The sequence below is a fragment of the Alexandromys fortis genome, unplaced genomic scaffold (assembly GCF_014885135.2).
Source record: "Alexandromys fortis isolate MF-2015 unplaced genomic scaffold, M_Fortis_MF-2015_v1.1 scaffold_228, whole genome shotgun sequence".
In the NCBI taxonomy this organism is placed as follows: domain Eukaryota; kingdom Metazoa; phylum Chordata; class Mammalia; order Rodentia; family Cricetidae; genus Alexandromys; species Alexandromys fortis.
In genome coordinates, this window is record NW_026068115.1 from 116,042 (window position 1) to 137,030 (window position 20,989).

The 20,989-nt window shown below is 38.8% G+C and overlaps 3 protein-coding genes across 6 annotated transcripts in view; 1 reads left to right on the plus strand and 2 right to left on the minus strand.

Annotated features, from left to right (window-relative positions):
• Zbtb6 (zinc finger and BTB domain containing 6) lies at positions 1-18,256 on the minus strand. 2 transcript variants are annotated; one of them, XM_050124861.1, is made up of 3 exons: positions 18,159-18,256; positions 4,833-5,005; positions 1-3,897 (listed from the first exon to the last, which is right to left on the minus strand). In XM_050124861.1, exon 3 carries the CDS (start codon positions 3,886-3,888, stop codon positions 2,617-2,619), a length of 1,272 nt encoding a protein of 423 aa, XP_049980818.1. In that variant the 5' UTR covers positions 3,889-3,897; positions 4,833-5,005; positions 18,159-18,256; the 3' UTR covers positions 1-2,616. The 2 variants fall into 2 exon arrangements, with proteins under 2 accessions (XP_049980818.1, XP_049980817.1); XM_050124860.1 differs by lacking the exon at positions 18,159-18,256 and adding an exon at positions 17,789-17,901.
• Zbtb26 (zinc finger and BTB domain containing 26) lies at positions 6,027-18,249 on the minus strand. 3 transcript variants are annotated; one of them, XM_050124859.1, is made up of 2 exons: positions 18,163-18,249; positions 6,027-10,934 (listed from the first exon to the last, which is right to left on the minus strand). In XM_050124859.1, exon 2 carries the CDS (start codon positions 10,922-10,924, stop codon positions 9,599-9,601), a length of 1,326 nt encoding a protein of 441 aa, XP_049980816.1. In that variant the 5' UTR covers positions 10,925-10,934; positions 18,163-18,249; the 3' UTR covers positions 6,027-9,598. The 3 variants fall into 3 exon arrangements, with proteins under 3 accessions (XP_049980816.1, XP_049980814.1, XP_049980815.1); XM_050124857.1 differs by having other exon boundaries at positions 18,159-18,240; XM_050124858.1 differs by lacking the exon at positions 18,163-18,249 and adding an exon at positions 17,789-17,921.
• The window catches only part of LOC126490161 (uncharacterized), a 22,011-nt gene continuing 19,088 nt past the window's right edge, over positions 18,067-20,989 (plus strand). Inside the window, exon 1 of the mRNA XM_050124864.1 lies at positions 18,067-18,571. Coding sequence (XP_049980821.1) covers positions 18,072-18,571 — 500 coding nt within the window. The 5' untranslated portion in view covers positions 18,067-18,071. The remainder of the gene's footprint in view (positions 18,572-20,989) is intronic.

Genomic DNA, 20,989 nt, shown 5'->3' on the forward strand with positions numbered 1-20,989 from the left:
TCCTTTAAAATTCATAGAAATACACAACCCAAGTTCTCCATTCCCACCTCCAGTTTATTATGTTTTATACAAACATAATTACATCCAATGAAAAGAGGAAAGGAGTCTCTCTGCAATAAAATAACTACTACCGGTAAGATTGTTTACATGTGGAAATTCAGTAAAAAAAAAAAAAAAAAGAGATTCAACTCAAACATTTTCTGTCATAAACAGCTAAAAGTATTTAAAAATTAATAAAGGCTCTACTTTGTCATACCTGCATATTTTAACATTCTATTTTGCTGATTTCAGAAATATCATGCAAACAGACATTCTCCCAGGAATGTTTTTTTTTTTTGCTTGTTTACCTTTTCCCTCCAAAAAAAGTCTCCTTTAGCTGAGGCTAGCCTCAAACTTAGTTATATAATGAAGGCTAGCCATGAATTGATTCTCTTGCCTCTACCTCCCAAGTGCTGGGATTATATATAGGCATGTGCACTTTACCCAACTCCTAGGAATGTTTTGAAATCAATCTGTATATGTAACGAAAATAAATAGTATAAATAACAACCACTTTATAAAACACCCTCCCCATAAGCAAAAATTTCAAAGTGCTCACAAAAATTTTTACAACAATCTTACAAGGCACACACCAAACTTAAAACACCTTCAATCAAAATGTCCCAAATATTCAATATAGTCGATACTACTTCCTAAAAAAAAAAAAAAAAAAAAAAAATCAGCTTTTTTACTATAGTTTACCCTCTCCACCCATCCCTAGCCCCCCCTTCCAAAATTCACTCAGGAAGCAAAATTAGGAGAAGCACTTCAGTCACAATTAAACAATTTCTCAGAGGGAAATACTCTCACAACTATAACTGGTCATTCTTAAGTCATGTGGGAAAGGAAATTAGCCACTATAGTGGTCCACTGACTAATGGAACAAAGTGTTTCCCTTAGAAAAGTTCTGTCTCCAAGAGAGTACTCAAATAGCAATGTTCATAAAGACATCAATGTCTCCTCTGTTCACATGAGGAATATAAACTTGTAGAAATTTAGACCTAGAAATAATTCTACAAATTATCAAGATCAAAGTTATTTTATATAAAATTAAGAAAAGTTGAAGAAGTGACCTGGTCAATGTCATTAATTGGTGACCTGTGTTATGAAGTCAGTTGTGAGACCTAGATTCTTTAAAGTCTCGCCCAGAGCTAAAATTCTATATAGACCATTACTCCCATGAAAGTGTCACAAAAATTATATTTAACACCTATAGGATTTTCACAATTCTTTTATAGTACAAAGTGTATTACATGTTAAAATACCAAATTGTGTCAACAGAACTTAAATACAGTAGAAACTCTACACAGAGCTGAGTTATGTAGAGAAATAGGACGGCTTGAAAGTCAGTGCTTTCTACAGTCAAGAAAAGAGATTTGCCCTGTAGTGAATTTTGTTCTTCATTGTAAGGGCAAATAAAGTTTTGGATTTAGAGGTATTCATATATATGAGATATTAAAACTAATTAAAGTAGCTTTTTAAAATTTAAAATATTCACCTGGTGACTGCTTGAAAAGAAAATGTATATATAGGCAATTCAACACAGAAAAGGGCCCAGGCACATACCAGTGTTCAAGAAGTTAGGCAAATTCGAGGTCAACCTGGGCTATACAAATCAAGTCAAAAGTAAAGAAAGAAGATAAAAAAATAAAAAAGGACTTGTTAATATATACATAAATGAGCTCAAAGGCATTACGTTGTAAAAAAAAAAAATCAAAAGGTAACATACTAGAAGATTCCAGTTTTATATTACCCCAGATTTTAACAAATTATAGTGATGAAAAACTCTTCCTAGAATTTAGAGTTGGAAGAGTAGATAATAGAGGAGCAGCATAAGGGTACTCTGGAAGTTGTGTCCCAACTGCAAAAAATTATTACATGTGTTAAATTCATAGAAAACTTCTCAGAGAAAGGTCAATTTTAGTGCATGTTAACCAAAGCAAACAAAACAAAAATCCCTAAGTAAACAGTAGGTGTCTTTAATAAAACTGAAATATTTAGAAAAAATAATTTTCCAATCTAAGACAAGAAAATACTTGCATTGGCCACTGAGTTCTTAATTCAACTATATAATATGTAATTACATATTCTCTTGGATATTTAAATAATGCAATTCTAAGGAAATCTGCTGGTCCCATGTGAATAGAAATTGTGCTCCTTTAAAACAATAATTGGGTGGTCTAGCTATAATCCAAGTACACTAGTTAAACATTAAACACCAAACTGTTAGTCCTGTTTTCAAAATTAATAGTAATGGACAACACTATGCTTTCAAATCTTGTCATTCGAACTTATTAAAGTTACTATATAAATTCAACATTAAATCACTAATCTAAAAACTACACATCAAAATCTGCAGTTCCTGCTGAACAGAGGATTAAAACTAATGTTTGAGACGACCTAAAATACCATAAATTTAATCACTCCATTCGCAACTTTGGAACTATTAGAAATTCAGAATGAATAATAGGTAGGAAGAACAGAAACAAAAGCTAAAGATTGGGGTGAGGAGAGAAATATAACACTACCAATGTTGCATCTTTAAAAACTTGCTTTCGTTGAAAGTTCATGATTTGATTACAATAGATTCTGCCGTTTGAGATCAGGCCTAGATAGTTTTTCACCACTGCTTCTGCCATGAACAGAAGTTAAGTGCTTTTTGAGAGCAGATTTGTGCTTGAAATCCATATCACAACAATGGCATTTATATGGTCGGTCCCCACTGTGTATGTTCAAGTGGTCCTGAAGTGTGCTTTTAGCAGTAAAGGTCTTCAAGCACACAGTACACTGAAAGGGTCGTATACCCATGTGTCCTCGAATATGCCTGTTGAGATTTTTCTTCTGTGTGAATGTTTTCCCACACTGCAAGCACAAAAACAGTTTATGCATCTTGAGGTGACGCAGATAGTTTTCTACATGAAGAAAGCCCCTTGGGCACCTAGGGCACTGATGCCTCAGTGAAAAATTCTCATCTAGATTCTGGATCTCATCTGCTGTACCATGGCTTCCATCAGTATTTTCACAAAATAACCCTTGATTTTGATTTCCAGGAAGTTCTGCCACTCTGCTCTCAACTGTAGAATTGATCAATGAATGCTGTGTTTCCGGGAAATACATGCTTGCTTTGGATGATGTACAAGGCTGTGGAAACTGCCCATTCTCTACACTATCTGTACTGATCGATTCTACATGGAGGATACAAATTTCATTCTCTTTAAAACCACTACCTACTGTAGAGAGCTCTGGAGACTTCACTTCCCTCTGCTCTGATGTCAGCCTCTCCACAGCACACTGTAATGTGTTGCACTCCTCTTCTTTAACATGGAAATCTAGGTTTACAGGACTATCTTCTGAAATTTCAATTATCTCACAGTCTTTATCAGAATTTTCCTCTTCATTCTTAACATCTGTATCCGAAGATTGACACAAGTCAGTGTGCTGGTTATTTTTCATAGAAAGATCAATTTCCAGATACTTGGACAAAGCTTCTGTGCATTTTTCTACAATGTGAACCATCTGGAGATAACTGGCAGCAGTTAGGTATTTCAGAAGCTCTTTCCTTTTCACTTCAAGTGCTCCAGTATAGCAGGACAGCAACAACTTCCTGCCAACTTCTGCACTCTGCAGAATGGTGATTCTGACATGCTTTGACTGTGTTAGCAAAAACTGATCTCTCATGAAAGTGGAACAAGCAGCCAAAATCACCTTGTGACCCTGGAACTCAGTATCATTAATATAAATTGATACATCACAAAATAAATTCTGCTGTCTCAAGAGATTCATTTTCTGTAAGACCACATCTCCTTGCTGTTCAAACTGGAAGTGTAGAACATCAGACTCAGCAGCCATGGTCAAAATCTATGCAAAACAGAGCACAAGCATTGATACAGCACACACAATGCTATTTCACGTTATTAAGGTAAACAGTCACCCACGTCCCAACATACATTAGGAAAAATGAGGACCTAAACCCTACTTTGGGTGTTAGGAGTGAATCTGTCCCCAAATCACTACCTATAAATCCAAAATGTCATAATGCATTTGTGTCATCATATGGTACATAATTTTTAAATACCAGTAATGGGTACAGTGACACTTGTTATCTTAAATTAGAAAATGTAATCTTCAAATAGCCTATTACTACAACCATTCCAAGTCCCTAGTCCTGCCTTAACCATCGCAATGACTTTCAACAAGTATCCTGACAGAACATTATTTGAATATTCTGAACTACATCCTGAATTCCCACTAACATTATAATTTAAAAAAGGAGGAGAGAAAAAAAAAACTTCTTATGCTTTAAGCCCACTGTTTCTTCCACTTCCTGGACAGCCTTTCATTCTTAAAAGGATTTCCGCCCTACCACACTTTTTACAGATCGATCTTGATCTGTTTTTCATATACCCATCGTTGTACAGATAAAACCATGAGCCCCATTTGCCTGCCTATTACATTCACGCCTCCTGCTCCATTTCCCAATTCGTGTTGAGACCAAACCCAAACGTGACTCTTCGTCTCCCAGAGACTCTTTTGATCCTTATTTTGTGTTCACCCAGTGATTGCAGCGGCCCACACACAGAAGGAGGAGCTGACGTGTCCGAGAGGGTCAGCCTGCCGATTCCCTCCGGCACCGCACAAGGTTCCCACGCCGAGCCTTCCGAAGGTCAAGGCCCAGCCGGCCAGGCCGGTAGGATTCCACGCTGGGGCTGAAGCCGAGGCCGCCCCGGCTGCAATCCCGCGCGAAGCAGTCCCCTAGCCTCATCCCCAGGCAAGTCTCCTTCACTTTCACTTACCGACTAGCAAAACGGGCTTTGAGGCTTCCGCAGCAACGGCGGCCCAGGCCGGAAGATGGACCTTAGCCCAGGAGGAAACGCTTCCGGTGTCAACCAGCCTCACTCTACGGAGACCGTCTAGACGCCCCGGAAGGACATCCTGACCTGCTCTTTCTTCCACACTTTGTCCGCTCCTGGAATGACAGAAAGACGTCAGGATACCGGCGAGCTGGTCTTTTCTGGCAGTTCCCGCCCTGATGTGAAGCTAGTTATAACGAGTGAAGAACGCTCAAGACCGGAACCGCAGACCACTGAGCAACGGGGCCGAAGGAAAGGACCTCGTGGCTCAGTTTTGGGCTGGCCCCAAACTCTGGGTGCAACTCCACCACCTTATCCACCCTCCCCTCCTCACCCTGCTTCGGACAGCCTGTCACAAAGAATGTGTCTATGCGCCCAGTTCAGAAAAGATTTTTTCTCTTCCTTTGGGTGATGGGAACTGAACATTGGGCCTTGCGAATGCAAAACACTGCTTTGCCACTTACCCTTCAAAACTGGCTTAGACCGAAATCTCTTAAACTGCTCCTCAATTAAGTTGGGAGCCAATTGGAAATGAATTCTCTTTAAAACTGAACCTACAACCTACATCGAAATATATGCTACATCAAGGGAGGGGATTACTTAGGACAGTATGTACCTAACTTTGCATTTGCAGAGTAAAGATTTTTTTGTGTACCTGTTGCCAGAGCCCGGGCTGCTGGAATGCTAGGCAAGCACTCTACACCAGTGAGTCACACACATCAGCCCTGAAACTGGGGTCCTTTATTCTCAGCAGCTTCATAAAGCAGTAACTGGTTCTACAAATAATTTCTGGTTAACCCACACTTTCTTCAAAAGGCAATCTCAAAATTTCTAGTGCTGAGGCTCAAACCCAGGGTCTTTGCATGCACTTGCATCCTTAAGATGTGTTAATAAAAACAGGCGGTAGTGGCGCATGCCTTTAATTCCAGCACTCAGGAGACAGAGACAGTTGGGTCTCTGTGAGTTTGAGGCTAGTCTGGTCTACAAAGTGAGTTCCAGGACAGTTAGCTAGGGCTGTTACACAGAGAAACCCTATCTTGAAAAACAACCAACAGCAAAAAATTAAAACATTCTTGAATTTAAATCCAAGCAACCGAGAAAGGGAAGACAGTAATAAAATAAGTCAATGACACACAGTTGAATTGTCACACTTTTATTAAGGAAACTTCCCCATTTTAAGTAAAGAGGTAGTTCAATGTATGTCTAACATACAACATATTTCGAACAGCCATTCATGAGCTGAAATCAAATGTTCTGAGTTGTTTAGACAGTATTTTAGAAATGGTGACACTAGTCACCTTTTTCACACCTAAAGCAAAACCACATCTGCTTTACCTCACAGTCACTTCAGTTTGGAGCTCATTTTAATATTAAATAATAAATAAATAACATCAAATTTTAAAAGACCAAACTGCAGTAAAGAGAGTCCTCTTCCTTTTGAAGTTTTCCTAGGAATCTATACAACACAAATATTGAGCTCAGCACTCAGGAGGCTGAGGCAGCAAAGGGTACAATAGTGAGATCCTGCCTGCCTCCAAAACCAAAACAAAACAAAAAACCCAAATGCTGGGTAACTAAGATTTATACCCTGACCCCATATAATCATGACTAGTGTTAAACCTCTTCCACTATAAAATAACTTGACCTCTTTGCAATTAAATCTGAGAAATGTGTAAGAACCCTAGTCCCACCAAACTGACATGTCTCGCACAAATGAGACTTCTCCAGGCAAGAAATGAAAGACCATAAACCAGGTAAGAGGTTTGCAAACAGTGAGAAGTGAAAATTTTAGTAACAGAAAACACTTAAGAAAACTAACATTACATCAGTGGTTCTCAACCATATAGTTCTTTGTAATATAAATATCTGTGTTTTCCAATTGTCTTGGGTGATCCCTGTGAAAGGGTCATTCAACACCTCCCACCCCCAAATTGGGCTGGAGACCCACAGGTTGAGAACCACTGCTTAAAATGCTCAGAAAAAAAGGGGGGGCAGCCATTCTTAGTTATGAAATAAATTGGGGACCTTGTCTCACTAAAATCACTTGACACTGTAAGTCCTATAACAACAAGGATGTATCAATTCCTATCCTCAGAATCTAACATAGTGCCCAGGAATACGAGTTGCTTATTAATGTTTCTTTAGGCTATGGGAGTAGCTCAGTGAAAGAGAACATGGTCAGTGTGTTTGCGGTCTTGGGTTCAAACTCCCAAGCATTTAAAAAAGAAAAGAAAAAAAAAAAGGCTTCTGGGTGACTGAAATAAATCAAGATATAGCCTCCAACATAAGAGGTCAGTATTATTTGAACCCATTCTGTTTTTAGTCTTCAGACTAGTAACAGCAACCAGACAAGAAAAACAACATGTATAGCCCCATTATTTTGAAATGTTCTTATGAAAAAAAATTCAGAGAAAATATTCAAAACATTGGATGACATAGTAGAATCCCATTGTTGCAAAGAATCGGTGCTCTTTGGATGAATAATTAAAATTCAGAATCCTAGTAAGCACTATTTGACTATACAGTGGGTGATGTTGAACATAAAGTACCAACAAGTCTTATTAGTCAACTGTATTCTATTTATTTAGTAGAAATTATGCCTCAAATCTGAGCCATGTGTAAATATATCAAATTATAACAAATTAATACCTCTTGCCATCTATATATAAATTAAGTTTAACTTTTGAATTATCTGTACATGTAGTCTCATAGTTCAAAAACAAGTCTGGTGGAAATAAAATTTCTCATATAAATTTAGTTTCACATTTGGATCTATCTCACATATTCTAATTTGCCCTTCCCTTCATACCTAAACCAGCTACTCATTTAGAAATAATACAATATTCATTTATCTAAACAACAAATAACAGGCTATGATTGTAGTTCAGTGGCAGATTCAGTGCTCGGCTAGCACATGTGACGCCCAGCACCACTACAATAAAATAATTACATTGATTTAGGTCTTAGTGCAGGCTGGCCTTTAACTTACAGCAACCCTCCTGCTTCAGCTGCACAAGTCACCAAAATAAAATCAGTTTAAAAAAGTAATTATCATAAGTCCTTCTGTAACATTTTGTTGGCAAATCCTAGGCTGTCTCCAAAAGCTAAAAGGGATATACATTAGTGAAGCAAAACTAGACAATTTCTGTTAATGTACTATTGTTCACCATCTTTTAAAGCCAAGGTATAGCAGAAGAGAGGCATGGGGACATTCATTCATATTTAGTCAGGTGTATTTTTTTTTTTTTTTTTTTGGTCAGTGGTGGCCAGGCTATCTGACTCTGAATGCTCCTACTTAAAAATGACAGAGATAGTATAAACAATCTTGTAAGAGTTTCTACATTCTCTAGCAATCCTACATCTTACTGTGACCCTTGGGTCAGAAACAATCTCAAAATTATGTGTGAAATGTACTTAGGATAAAGAATTGTTTTTTCCATCCTTCAAGATCATCTATGAAAGGTGGCAAAGTAGACAGTGTATCTCTAAGACTATCTAAAAGTAGACAGTGTATCTCTAAGACTATCTAAAAGTAGACAGTGTATCTCTAAGACTATCTAAAAGCAAAACTTGTGGTTGTCTTCTGTATACCACTTAATTTTCTTTCATGTTTTCAAGATGAAGGTATACAAGAAAAGGAAAACTAGGAGATACTGTAAACAGCACAAAAGGGATGGCTAAACTCACCTTTCTTATGAAATAAACTCTGATATACAGGTCAGACTCCAATATAGTCTATTTCTATAGAGGCCATTCATTATTCTTTAGCTCATTTAAATATGCCCAAAGCACTTCCAATTACAAGAGCATCAACAAGGTACATAAGTAAACAGCTGGTCTCTTGTTTAGGAAACCCTCCATGTGCCCACTGTTCTTTTATTATACTTCTATTATTTGTTGATTATCCTCCCCACAGTGGGAAGATGTTGCTGAAAGAATTGTATTCTGGGTTATGAGAACAATTCAGTGGGCTGTGTTAGTGTTTAAAGTACAAACCGACATACTTCTTCATAGCAGCTCCAAAAAAAAAAAAGTACAAATGGTAGGAAGCAGACTCACTCATCAGTTTTAGATGAACCACAGTAGACAGAGGCTCTATCACATATTTAGATCAACAGCAGTATCACCTCATATCCCAGCCTCATTTCCCTCAACGAAAAGTGTGAACTTTTCTAAGTACAGCATCTATTGGTAAGAAATAGGTGATGTAATTTGTTAGTACCTTCAGATATGCTCGGTAAAAAGATTAGAACAGTGTCAGTCTAAGCCAGGTATTGACACTAGGTAGACAAATGGAATTATTTTTTAGAGCTGGGCAGCGGTGGTGCACGCCTTTAATCCCAGCACTCGGGAGGCAGAGGCAGGCAGATCTCTGTGAGTTTGAGACTAGCCTGGTCTACAAGAGCTAGTTCCAGGACAGGCTCCAAAACCACAAAGAAACCCTGTCTCGAAAAACCAAAAAAAAAAAAAAAGGAATTATCTTTTAGAAAAGGAAAATAGACATCACAAAATAAATAACTCAAAAAAGAGTTGGGAGAGGGCTAAAGAAAAGCAAAGCCACTGCAAGTGGGAGTTGCCTGGTCTGCTGCTGCTTACCCATGACCACCTGCTTGGAGGCTTTGGAGAAGAAACTATCCAAACCACGTCTAAAAAGACTTAGCACTATTGTCACACTCGGTCGATTCTAGCTGTGGGCACTAGACCCCTCCTCAGTTTACACATGTACTCTCACTCCTTAAACTGAGGACAGCTTGGGTCAGTTTACCTGCATCCAGGACCTGTGTTGCATCAGGTTGTGGTTGACAACCTTTAGAGTCTGTGACTGTTGTACATGCAAAAGAATCAAAATCCACTGTAAGGTCTTGCACATTCCTCTCATTGGCATTATCAAAGCTGTTTTTGCCATGCAGCTGTTTAAGGTGTTTCCTCAAAACTGGCTTATGTGCAAAAACCATGTCACAATAGTTACATTTATGGGGCTTATCTCCACTGTGAAGGTTAAGATGGTCCTGCAAGGAACACTTCTGAGAAAAGGTTTTCCCACAGATTTTACACTGGAAAGGTTTAATTCCGGCATGTACACGCATGTGTCGATGAAGATTGCCTTTCTGAGTGAAAGTCTTGCCGCAGAGTAGACACATAAAGAGTTTGTGCATTTTTAAATGGTTGGCGTAGTTCTCCAGGTGACGGAACACCCTGGTACACTTTGGGCATTGGTGATGCCACTGTAAGCCTTTGTCTACACCTCGAATATTAGGCCCAAAAACATCTTTTGAGGTCATGATGATGTCATCATTTCCTGTGTAAGAGAGTGCGTAATTGTGGAGATGGCTCTGGTCTAGTTCACTTACTCTGTTTTCCACAGTTGAGTTTATCAGGGAGTGCTGGGGTTCTGATGAATGTAAAGCAGTGGGTTCAGAAGAAATGTACTGGTTCTGATCTTTTTTACTTCTAACCTCGGATACATCCCCAATAGATTCTACCTTAACAATCTGAATATCACTGTCCTCCATATCCATACTGTCTTCAGATGGATGAACACAAGGCAAGTCCTGTTTTGGAGAGCCTCTGGCATCTCCCTGCTGTTCTTTCGACTGGGAAGAAGCACTTTGTGGTTCACATCCCTCTTTACTATCCATTGGTTGTTTTGGCTTTATAAACTTCCACAGCGCCTGTGTGCACCGTTCTACAATGTGGCTCATCTGAAGAAAACTCGCAGCAGTCAAGTAATTTACCAGCTCCATCTCAGGGAATTCCAGCACACCACTATAGCACGACAAGAGTAATTGTCTCCCCACTTCAGAACTTTGTAATATGGAGATTTTCACCTCTCGGGAATCATTCAGTAAAAACTGGTCTCTTAAGAAGGGGGAACCTGCAGCAAAAACAATTTTATGCCCCTGCACCTCAATATCATCTATGAGAACCGTAACATCACAAAATTTATTCTCTTCTCTTAATTTGTTCATTTTTTGTAACATTGAATCTCCATAATTTTCAAACTTGAAGTGAAGGAGATCTGATCTTTCAGACATTTTGGCAGACCTAAAGAACAGAAATGTAAAAAAGGTGGAATTTAAGAAAATTTAAACAATTTAGAGACCTGGATTTACCTTTCAAAACCAAATGTGTTGTCATGTCTGCTTTGTACGTATCCAAAAAGCTCTAATAACAGCTTTCAAAGGTCGTTGATAATTATTCTTTACCAGTATCAGGTGCCAACTGTTCCCGATAAAGAGACACATAGAAATGTAAATAACTGGGCATTCACCAAATTTTTTTAAGACACTTAACACAACAACAATGCTCAAGTTAGTTCAAGAAATTTATTTTTCATGTCTCAAATGAAAAATCTATTAAAAAGAAAACATCATAACCCAACTAACAATGAAGACATTATTTTCTTTAACACGAAAGATGTACCTGCTTTTTCAAAATCAAAATGCTTTTTTTGTTTCCTATTTTTATTATTGTTTTGCCTGTATCCATAGCTGTGTGCCTGATCCCCACAGAGGCCAGAAGAGTCAGATTCTCTGGAACTGGAGTTACAGATGGTTGTCAGCTGCCATATGGATGTTGGGAATCAAACTGGAGTCCTCTTGAAAAGCAGCCAAGGCTCTTAACCACTAAGCTACCTCCCTAATCCCTTTCTTTCTATTTTAGAGTTTACAGGGGCACTGTTTGCTGGGAACTGCCACCCTCCTTTTCTGTTTAAACTGGTATGAATTTATTCATATAGCTATTCCTGTGATAAAAGTCACAGACTTAAAGAGATGGTGTTTAGTCACTGGCAAAGATACAATTCTTTATCCTGTGCACTTCAGATAAATCTAAACTCTCTGGTAAGGAGAACAAAACACTATCAGATAAACCAATCAGTGGGGTATGAGTGAGAATAGATGCAGATTCAATACTTACTAGATTGTCCTTTCCTTCTGACCTCTATGTGTACATCATTTCTCATGTGGACTACCAGAATTGACTCCTAAATGTTTTCCTTGGATTCCAAAGCCTCTTTTCTGAAACTCAACATATGCACCACATTTCAAAAACAGTAGGTTATATCTAACCCATCTAAATTTCTACTCAGTGTCTTTTGGATGAAGGTTAGCTTTTTGGTTATAAGTCAATTAACTAAAACTAATAAAGGTAAATACTGGTATAACACAGTCAATCACAGAGAAGGTTTCTTTGCCAAAACTCCCTGCACAGGGTTCAGAATATCCAGAATATGTATATCTCAGTAGCAGATAATCTGCCTAGTCATTATGTGAAGCTAGGTTCAATCCACAACACTGTTAAAAATAAGCAAATGAAACTAATTTTGCATATTGTTCTGTTTATAAGACAAATCTTTCCTGTGAAAGTCCTCATATTCTGATTCATTCTTTCCAGGTTTTCTCATAACTAGGCTTCTCATGTATATTTCTAAGAGGGTAGGACGAATTAGCCACATCAATACCATAATCCAGTCTACTAATCACAAAAATAACTAGTATTCCTTTCCTTTCTTTTTTTAATATTTAGTTATTTATTTGGTTTTTCAAGACAGGGTTTCTCTGTGCAGCTTTGGAGCCTGTCCTGGATCTTGCTCTGTAGACCAGGCTGGCCTTGACCTCACAGAGATCCACTAACTTCTGCCTCCAGAGTGCTGGGATTAAAGGTGTGTACCACGTCCGGCTCTGGTATTCTCTTTTAAGAAACCAGTTTTCTATGAGGTCAGTAAGATTGTCACTTCTGTCTTTCAAAAGCAGTTCTATAATCTCAGCAGGTTATGAACTCCAGTTTGAATCCTGTGTACTCCACAGCCATTTACTTCATAGTCAAATGAGATAGCCAGATTTTCCTGGATACATTAAGATTTTGTTTTTTGTTTTTGTTTTGTTTGTTTTTTAGATAGGGTCTCTCTGTGTAGCCCCAGCTGTCCTGGAACTCTCTTTGTAGATCAGGCTGGCCTAGAACTCAGAGATCCGCCTGCCTCTGCCTCCTGAGTGCTGGGATCAAAGATGTGAACCACCATGCCAGGAATCACATCTAAATTCTGAAGCCTAAAATTCATAATCTTATTATTTCAAAGTGTCAGCTCCTGATGTTTGTTATTCCTCAGTGCTTGGTAGATAATGTATCATCTACTTGCTCAAAGCTTGTCACACACATTGCACTAATCTAGAACATTGCATTCTAGCCAGTCTAGCGCTGTTTCCTGATAGGCACTTTTCCAACCACTTAGAGCAAAAGAATTGTCTCTAGGGCCCTTAGCACAGTACTTCTACATAACACTCAAAATCCTTTATCAAATAATTCCTTCCTGTTCAAACATAAATTCCCTGGCATTAGGCAGCAACATACACATCTTATGTCATGGGGCCGAAGCTGGAAACAGTCTGCTTTCACCTCAAATTCTTACTGTAGTCACCCTGCTTCTTCCACTGTTGACCAAACTCTCCTTTGTTCAAACTGGTGCACACCATATCAAACACACAGGAAGGGTTCAGTGTGCAGCAGTGAAACCTACAGCATTGTTAAGCAGACCAGGTCTTCCATGAGTGAGGCCACAAGGGCCTAGAAAGGAATGAAAATGGAAATAAGAAATAAGCAAAAAAGATAGTAAAAGGTATTTCAGAGAACTTGATAACTGATAATGAGAATAAAAGAAAAAGAAGGAAAACCAAAAGCAAACAAAAAACCCAATGGCACACTAAGTACTCAGAATCTGAGATAGGTAGATTGCAAGAGCCAGGTTAGTCTGAGCTACATAGTGAGATCCTATCTCAAAAAATTCTAAATCTCAGAGTTTAGCTGAATGTCACAGGAAGGGTACCCAGTTAGGAGAGTGTGTCACATGTATGTTAATAATCACAAACCGTGTAAGGATTTCTCCTGGATGGCATTCTGAATGTGGGGATAATAAATGATGGCAATAAAGGAACTGCATGGAGAAGAGGGATGCAGAGAAGCAAATACAGCAGAGAAATCAGTGCGTTTCAAACAAGGGGAAATCTAGAAAACAGGGAATTTTATCAGTATTTGGAAGCAAACAAACAGTATTATCACTGGTCAGTTTTAGTGGCAGTAGCTTAAAAATTTCATTCTGTAACTGAAACAGTGAATGTTCCCATTTAACCAGAAGTTATAAAAATGACCATTGTTTCAAGTGGCTAAACAAAACCAGCATTGTCTTTTTAGAGTTGAGCTGGTCTTGAATTCACTAACGCAGTATTTTCCTAGTCACAGTAAAAAACAAATTAATTGTTTCCAGCTAGAGTATAGCAGTACTCAGAATGTTTAAATGTCTTTGGGGAAACTTGTTCGTTGTTTCTCTACTGAGGAGCCCAAGTAAGGTTTCATTTAATCTGACTCACGAGTTCTCAACAGAACAATCGAACAGGCATATCAAAACAAACAAACAAACAAACAAACAAAACCTAGCTTTGATCTTCCAGCTGCAGTCCAAGAAAGTTTCGGAAGTCTATTGTTTACTTTAGGAAGTTTTTCCTAATATCTATCAGCCCAATTATCCCTTTAATAATCTATTCCCAGGTCATATAATTTCATCATTAGCTATTTTCTGTCATTAGTCCACTTTGCCAATAGGTCGTTAGTTATTTGAGGACACGAACCAACTGTTTATTTCACTTTACACTGCTTATTAAACAAAACACAGCACTAGCACTATAGTAACTCCTCGATATTTGCTGTGAAATTATTATTTACCTATAAGAGATGATTTTTTAATACCATGATATCCTGTTTGTTTTTTTTTTTTTTTTTGAAGATTTTCTTATGTATACAGTGTTCTGCCTGTATGTGTGACTACAGACCAGAAGAGGGCACCAGATCTCATTACAGATGGTTGTGAGCCATCATGTGGTTGCTGGGAATTGAATTCATGACCTCTGGAAGAGCAGCCAGTGCTCTTAACTGCTGAGCAATCTCTCCAGCCCTGATATCATCTTTTGAGGACCCAAAGAACTCTTTAGATTATGAAGACCCAAATTTGCAATACCTTTTTTTAAAATAGAAAAAAATTCGTTGCAATAATTGATTGCTCAGTAGTAGAATGTATATTTAATAGAAATGGAATCCTAGGTTTAATCCCAGCACCACATGTACATGAGCAAATAGGTAATATAAAAGTAAATGTATACGCACAGACAACCAAGCAAGTTAATATAAAATTATAGTAATCTACAGTGGTAGTTTTTGGGGGTTGGCACACACCTTTAATCCTAGTACTTAGGAGGCAGAGGCAGGCATATCTTTGTGAGTTTTGAGGCCAACCTGGTCTACAGAGTGAGTTCCAGGACAGTCAAGGCTGTGCGAAGAAACTCTATCTTGGGGTAATATGTATTTATACATGTATGTATGTATAAAAAAATCACCTAACAGGATTCGTTCCTTTTACAAAATGATACCTAATGTCTTCTAAATTCATATCACATTTTAAATATACTGCTGAAGGCTTTGTCTAAATTAATTCATCTAGTCCTGAAATCTCTACTGTTAGGTTATTACTATCTCTGTTTGAAAAAAACAAAGCTGAGAGAACATAAACAATATGCTAAAATTAATAGAGATAAAATGGCTAATTGTTAGAGCTGAAACTTTTGCTCGAGCTATGAATCAACACAGAAAAGAAATGGACAATCATCGTTTAGCTTAAGGATTTATCTGAACTGTTTAATGGTTCAGATTTCCTTCTCATATTGGATATTACCAAGGAAATCTATGAAGCACTACACTGTGATCTGTAGACTTTTGTATTTTAGTTATATTTCAGTAAAAAAAATGTTGGAGGAAGTGGGCTGGCCTCTTTTCTGGCTGCGGGATTCAGTTGCTGTTCTCCATTCCAGCAGAGGATACTGACTTGTGAATCTACCCCTAAATAAATAATCCTCTATTAGTCTCAATTCTGAGCTAGTGTGGGATTTCTTTTAAGCATCCATCTTCAAAAAAATTCACATCTAAAAGCAAAATGTATAAATTAAACCAAATTTATAGTAAAGAGAAGATAATGACAAGCCATGTCATTATCTAATAGTAACACTACTAATACATACATAGACTCCTGCGTGCATCTTATGTCTTTATCCTCCTACTACTGATCTCAGAGGTTTTGTTGCATTTTTTAGACTTATTTTATTTTTATTAATATGTATTGTGTCTGTCTGTATGTATATGTGTATGTGCATGCAGGTGCCAGTGGAGGCCAAAAAACAATAGATAGAGAACACAGAAAAATTATCAAAATAACTAAATATTTTGGCTCAAGTGCCTGGGTATATTTGAGTGTCATTCAGTAATCTAGAGAACACTAAAGGGACAATCCTAAGGCTGGTCATTAAAATGTGAACAGGGGTCCTTTGAGGCACCAGAATAAAATCTAGTAATCTGTTTAGCAACAGACCTGACGCTATAAAAGAAACCTCAGTATAAATTGTAAATAAATTGTAAATGAAACTTTACATTGTAGTAAAAGAAATAAATACTTAAGTTAGCACAGAGTGGAAGAGGACCCTAGGACAAAAGAAAAAAAAGCATATATACAATATAATATAAACTCATCACTTACCACTTTCAACTTTGCTATCCTTGTAGTTCTAACCAATAAGCCTATCTTTCCTTACAATGTTTCTACTCCTTGACTCCTATATAGTCACCACATAGCACAGTAAGTAAAGCATGGACTCCGAACTTCAATATCTAAGGTTAAAAATCAGTTCCAGGACAGGCTCCAAAGCTACAGAGAAACCCTGTCTCGACCCCTCCCCGACAAAAAAATCATTTACTAGCTTTTTGGCCATGGGTGAAATATTCAGTCTGTTTCAGCTTTCTTGGCAACCAATAGCAAATTACTTTATGGGACTGCTAAGGGAAATTAAATAAGCTCATAATTAAAGAAGATTTTATTATTTGATATCATGAATGTTCTGCCTGAATGTATGTGCCTAATTTGCATGGTATCAGTGGTGGTAAGAAGATATCAGAATCCCTGGAACTGGAGTTATGGACGGTTGTGAAGCATATCAGTCCTGAGAATTGAACCAGTAAGTCATTTCTCCAGCCCATTAGTCCATTTTCAAAAGAGCTCAGGATGGTGTCTGTTACGTGCTCTTTAAACATGTGTTGAGTATCCGGGCAGTGGTAACACACACCTTCTGATTATGGCACCACCATTTTTTAAATGTCAAGTACCTAATACTTAGGGGTTTTTCCTCCTTCAATGTATGACTATCTACATTAGCACTTTTTTCTCTATTTTAGATTTTATTGCATCTCACCAGAAAGAACTCAATATTCTTTCAAAATACTCACCAAAAGAACTGTATTCTAGCTAAGAGAGATCACCAACAGAAGTGCATTCTAGCTAAGAGAGCCGGATTCAGCTAGTTTCTATTCCACCGGCTTCCCAGAAAACAATGACTTTCTGCAAATACGACCATGTCAGTTTTCTGCTCAAAGAGTTTAAAAAAGATAATCCATCTCCTTTTATGATTAATTAAACCTTTTACTATCTGGACTTCATCTTATCGGGTTCAAATTCCATCTTATGCACACAACCTCCCCTACTTCTATTCCTTTTTCTTTTCACACACACTCTATTACATCTCAGTAGTACTAAAACTTTCCCCTTTGCCGCAAAAGTACTTCCACGAAGTAGAATTTAGAGGCCACTTTCTGCCGGCTTCCCTCAACTGTCCCTACAGCAGCTAATATAAGAAACCAATTGCATACCCCGACCCGGATACGAGCACCAATTTGTTCAGATATCGTTTCCAAACGAGTATGAATACTAGATATGTGATGACCCTCCACTGTTTGGCATAGCGCCAGTAACACAAAAGGTGCTGTAGCCAGAGGCTGAGCAAGGGCAAAACCCCTCAAAGTCTGGCACTTACAGCAGTCTCGCAGTCGGCACTGAAGGCCTTGCCTTGTCTAGCTTCCGCGGTTCAGTTTTCTGCTGGCCTCAAGTCCAGCACTTTTTACAAAATGCCAGAGTCTGGCGTCCTGGCCAGTCACAGGGTCCTAGGAAGAGGGTCCCAGGAGGCGGTCCCTGGGGCATCCTGAGACTCCCCACTGCAGACTCGGTAAGGGGAAGAGCGTGGGATGCATCACGGGCCGGTCCGAGGCTTAAGTCCCGCGGGGGCCTAGACCAGCACCTCGACTGGCATCCCAGGGCAGATGACGACCAAACCAGATCCCCAACGGGGGCTCCATTTCCAGAGACCCCGCACCCCAGCCCGGCTCTCCGTTCGCCTTCGAACTTACAGACCCGGGGGTAAGGCCGCCATCTGGATCTGGCACCGTCTAGAGCTCCGGCCCCTCGGGGCTCCGGGAAGGGGGAGGGGCAGGCAACCTGAGCCAAAGGGGGACCCAACGGAACCGGAAGGGCAGCCCTGGCCGGACAAAGACAACTTCCAGGTCCCATGGTCATCTCCGCCAATCGGAATGCTCGGAGGACGACGAGCCCCTGAGAGGGACTTCCCGCGTTGTGGGCGGGGCACAGGCCAAGGCTGGGGAGTCGGCTGCGGCTGTGGAGTATCTGTCTCTTCGCGCTCTGCAGCTTCGGGTCTTCCGTGGGATGCGTGTCCCAGCTCTGTTCTCGGTGGCTGTCGTCACGCAGGGCTCACACCGTCCGCCTCCTGCATGGGCCTGAACAACCTGCCTGCGCACAAGTCGTGGTAAGTCCCTCCCGCCCTGGGATGTGGACTCGCCGCGTGGGAGCCTGGAGCGCCTAAAGCTGTTGGTTCTCCTCCCTTGTGGATACTGGTGTTTCTTAGGGACTCTTTCTTATGTGTTCCGGGCCAATCTCTTGCCTTCCATAGCTTCGGTTATCCTGGAGGTTCACAGATCTCTCGTTAGCCTGAAAACCTCTCGAGCTCCAGAGCCAACCATCTAGAAAAATTTAGTGTTGATTGTCCAATGTTTTAATGTGCCTGTTTGAATCAAGTTCAAGCCCAGGCCTACCCAGCTATACTTCTTGGTTGTTGAAAGGAATCATCCTCGTACTCTTCCCGATGAGAAAATTTGAATATCTTTCTGAATCCCCTTTGCTTTGCCAATCCACTGTTTGCTGCGTTATCTTCATTTATTTTTTTTTTACCCTTTGGGGGCGTTATTATGTAAAAAACAAAATAATTGTCATTTTAATCAATTGCCAATCTAAAGTGGCCTTGTGCAATGTTGTGTAACCACTACTAGCTATTCCCGCTTTACCACTTTCTATTTTGTGGACATCTACGTTTTGTAAAGTGTTAAAAACCTTTTACCATTGAGTGTACTTGTTGAAAATCAACAAGAGTTGTCAAGAGTACAGTGATCTATATATTTATCCATATTATTACCATACTGCTTTGCAGGCAATTTTTTGCATTTATTATTTATCTTTCTTTAAGACTGTTTTGGTTCTTCCAGATATTTGGCACCTCCATTTGAATTTGGTACCAGGGATTGAACCAAGGGCTTTCTTGGTGCTACACAAATACTCTACTACTGTGCTACAACTCTAGCCCTATTTTTGTATTGACTTGAGGATTGACTTTACCATTTCTTGGGAAAAGTCTTTTGGAAATGGGGTTTTATGGAATATGTAGGTTGCATTGGATAGTGTTAAGATTTTGATACCTACCCGTACATAAACACAAGATGCTTCTTTCTTTAAGTCTGTATTAATTGCTTTCAACAATTAGTTTTTTGTCATTATTGGTTCATTCACACTTTTTGTTGTTTGTTGTTGTTGTTTACCGAGACAGGGTTTCTCTATGTAACCCTGGGTGCCCTAGAACTCACTCTATAGACCAGGATGGCCTCAAAATCACAGAGGTCCCCTTGTGTCCGCCTCCCGGGCGCTGGTTTCAGAGTGTACACCACCACCACTGCCTGGCTTCATTCACACATTGGATTTGCTTATTTAATTTTATTTTCATATTTCTTATTGCTAGTGTCCAAAAATTATTTTTAAAAAACACAGATTTTGGGGGCTGGAGAGATGGCTCAGAGGTTAAGAGCATTGCCTGCTCTTCCAGAGGTCCTGAGTTCAATTCCCAGCAACCACATGGTGGCTCACAACCATCTGTAATGGGGTCTGGTGCCCTCTTCTAGCCTGCAGGCATACACACAGACATAATATTGTATACATAATAAATAAATAAATATTAAAAAAACACGGATTTTTTTTTCATATGTTGGTCTAACTGTTGCAGTTCACTTATTCTGGTAGTTCTCTTGTGGCCTCTTTTGATTTTCTACTATAGATTGGTGTAATCTATGAACAAAGATCATTTTACTTTTCCAACAGGATGCTTTTTCTTTTTCTTGTCTAATAGTTCTAGCAATTAGTACAACGATGAATAGGAGTAGTAACAGTAAAGTAAAGGTGGGCATCCTTGTTTTATTTCTGATGTTAAGAGGAATTTTTTATGCCTTAAATTATTATGTGTTTCACTATGAGTTTTTCATAAACACCTTTGCCATGTTGAAGAATTTTCTGCCCATTATTTTGTTGTATCAATGTATTCTGTTGATTGATGTTGTTGAACTACCTTGCGTCCATGAAGTAGGCTGAATCCTACTTGGTCATGGTGAAATTCTTTTAATATGCTTTTGGGTTTAATGTATTTATAGTTTGCTGATTATTTTTGGATCAAGTCTTCAGTGGTACTGATCTATATTTTTATTTATTTATAATGCATTTGACTGATTTTAGTGTCAGTAATACTGACTGCATAGAATGTATTAGGAAGCATTCATTCCTCAATTTTTTGTAAAAGTTTCAGGAAAACTCTGCTAATTCTTCCTTTAAACATTTAATAGAGCTGGGCAGTCTGGCACATACCTTTAATCCCAGCCCTTGCTAGGTAGAGGGAGGCAGATCTCTTGTGAGTTCAAGCCTAGCTTGGTCTACAGAGTGAGTTCCACGACAACCAGGATGTTACACAGAGAAATCCTGTCTTGAAACAAAAAACAAAACAAAACAAAACAAAAAACATTTAATAGAATTCATTGATGAGACTGAACAGTGTGAGACTTTACTTGTTGGGAAATTTTGATTTCTAAATAAATCTCTTTATTTGGTATAGGGTTATTGAGGTTTTCTCTTG

Coding starts and splice junctions, on each gene's coding strand:
- Zbtb6 (XM_050124861.1), bottom strand. CDS start 3,888: ATGGCTGCTGAGTCTGATGTTCTACACTTCCAGTTTGAACAGCAAGGA.
- Zbtb26 (XM_050124857.1), bottom strand. CDS start 18,181: ATGGCGGCCTTACCCCCGGGTCT. Junction 10,935..18,158: donor GCGGCCTTACCCCCGGGTCT/GTAAGTTCGAAG, acceptor TCTGTTCTTTAG/GTCTGCCAAAATGTCTGAAA.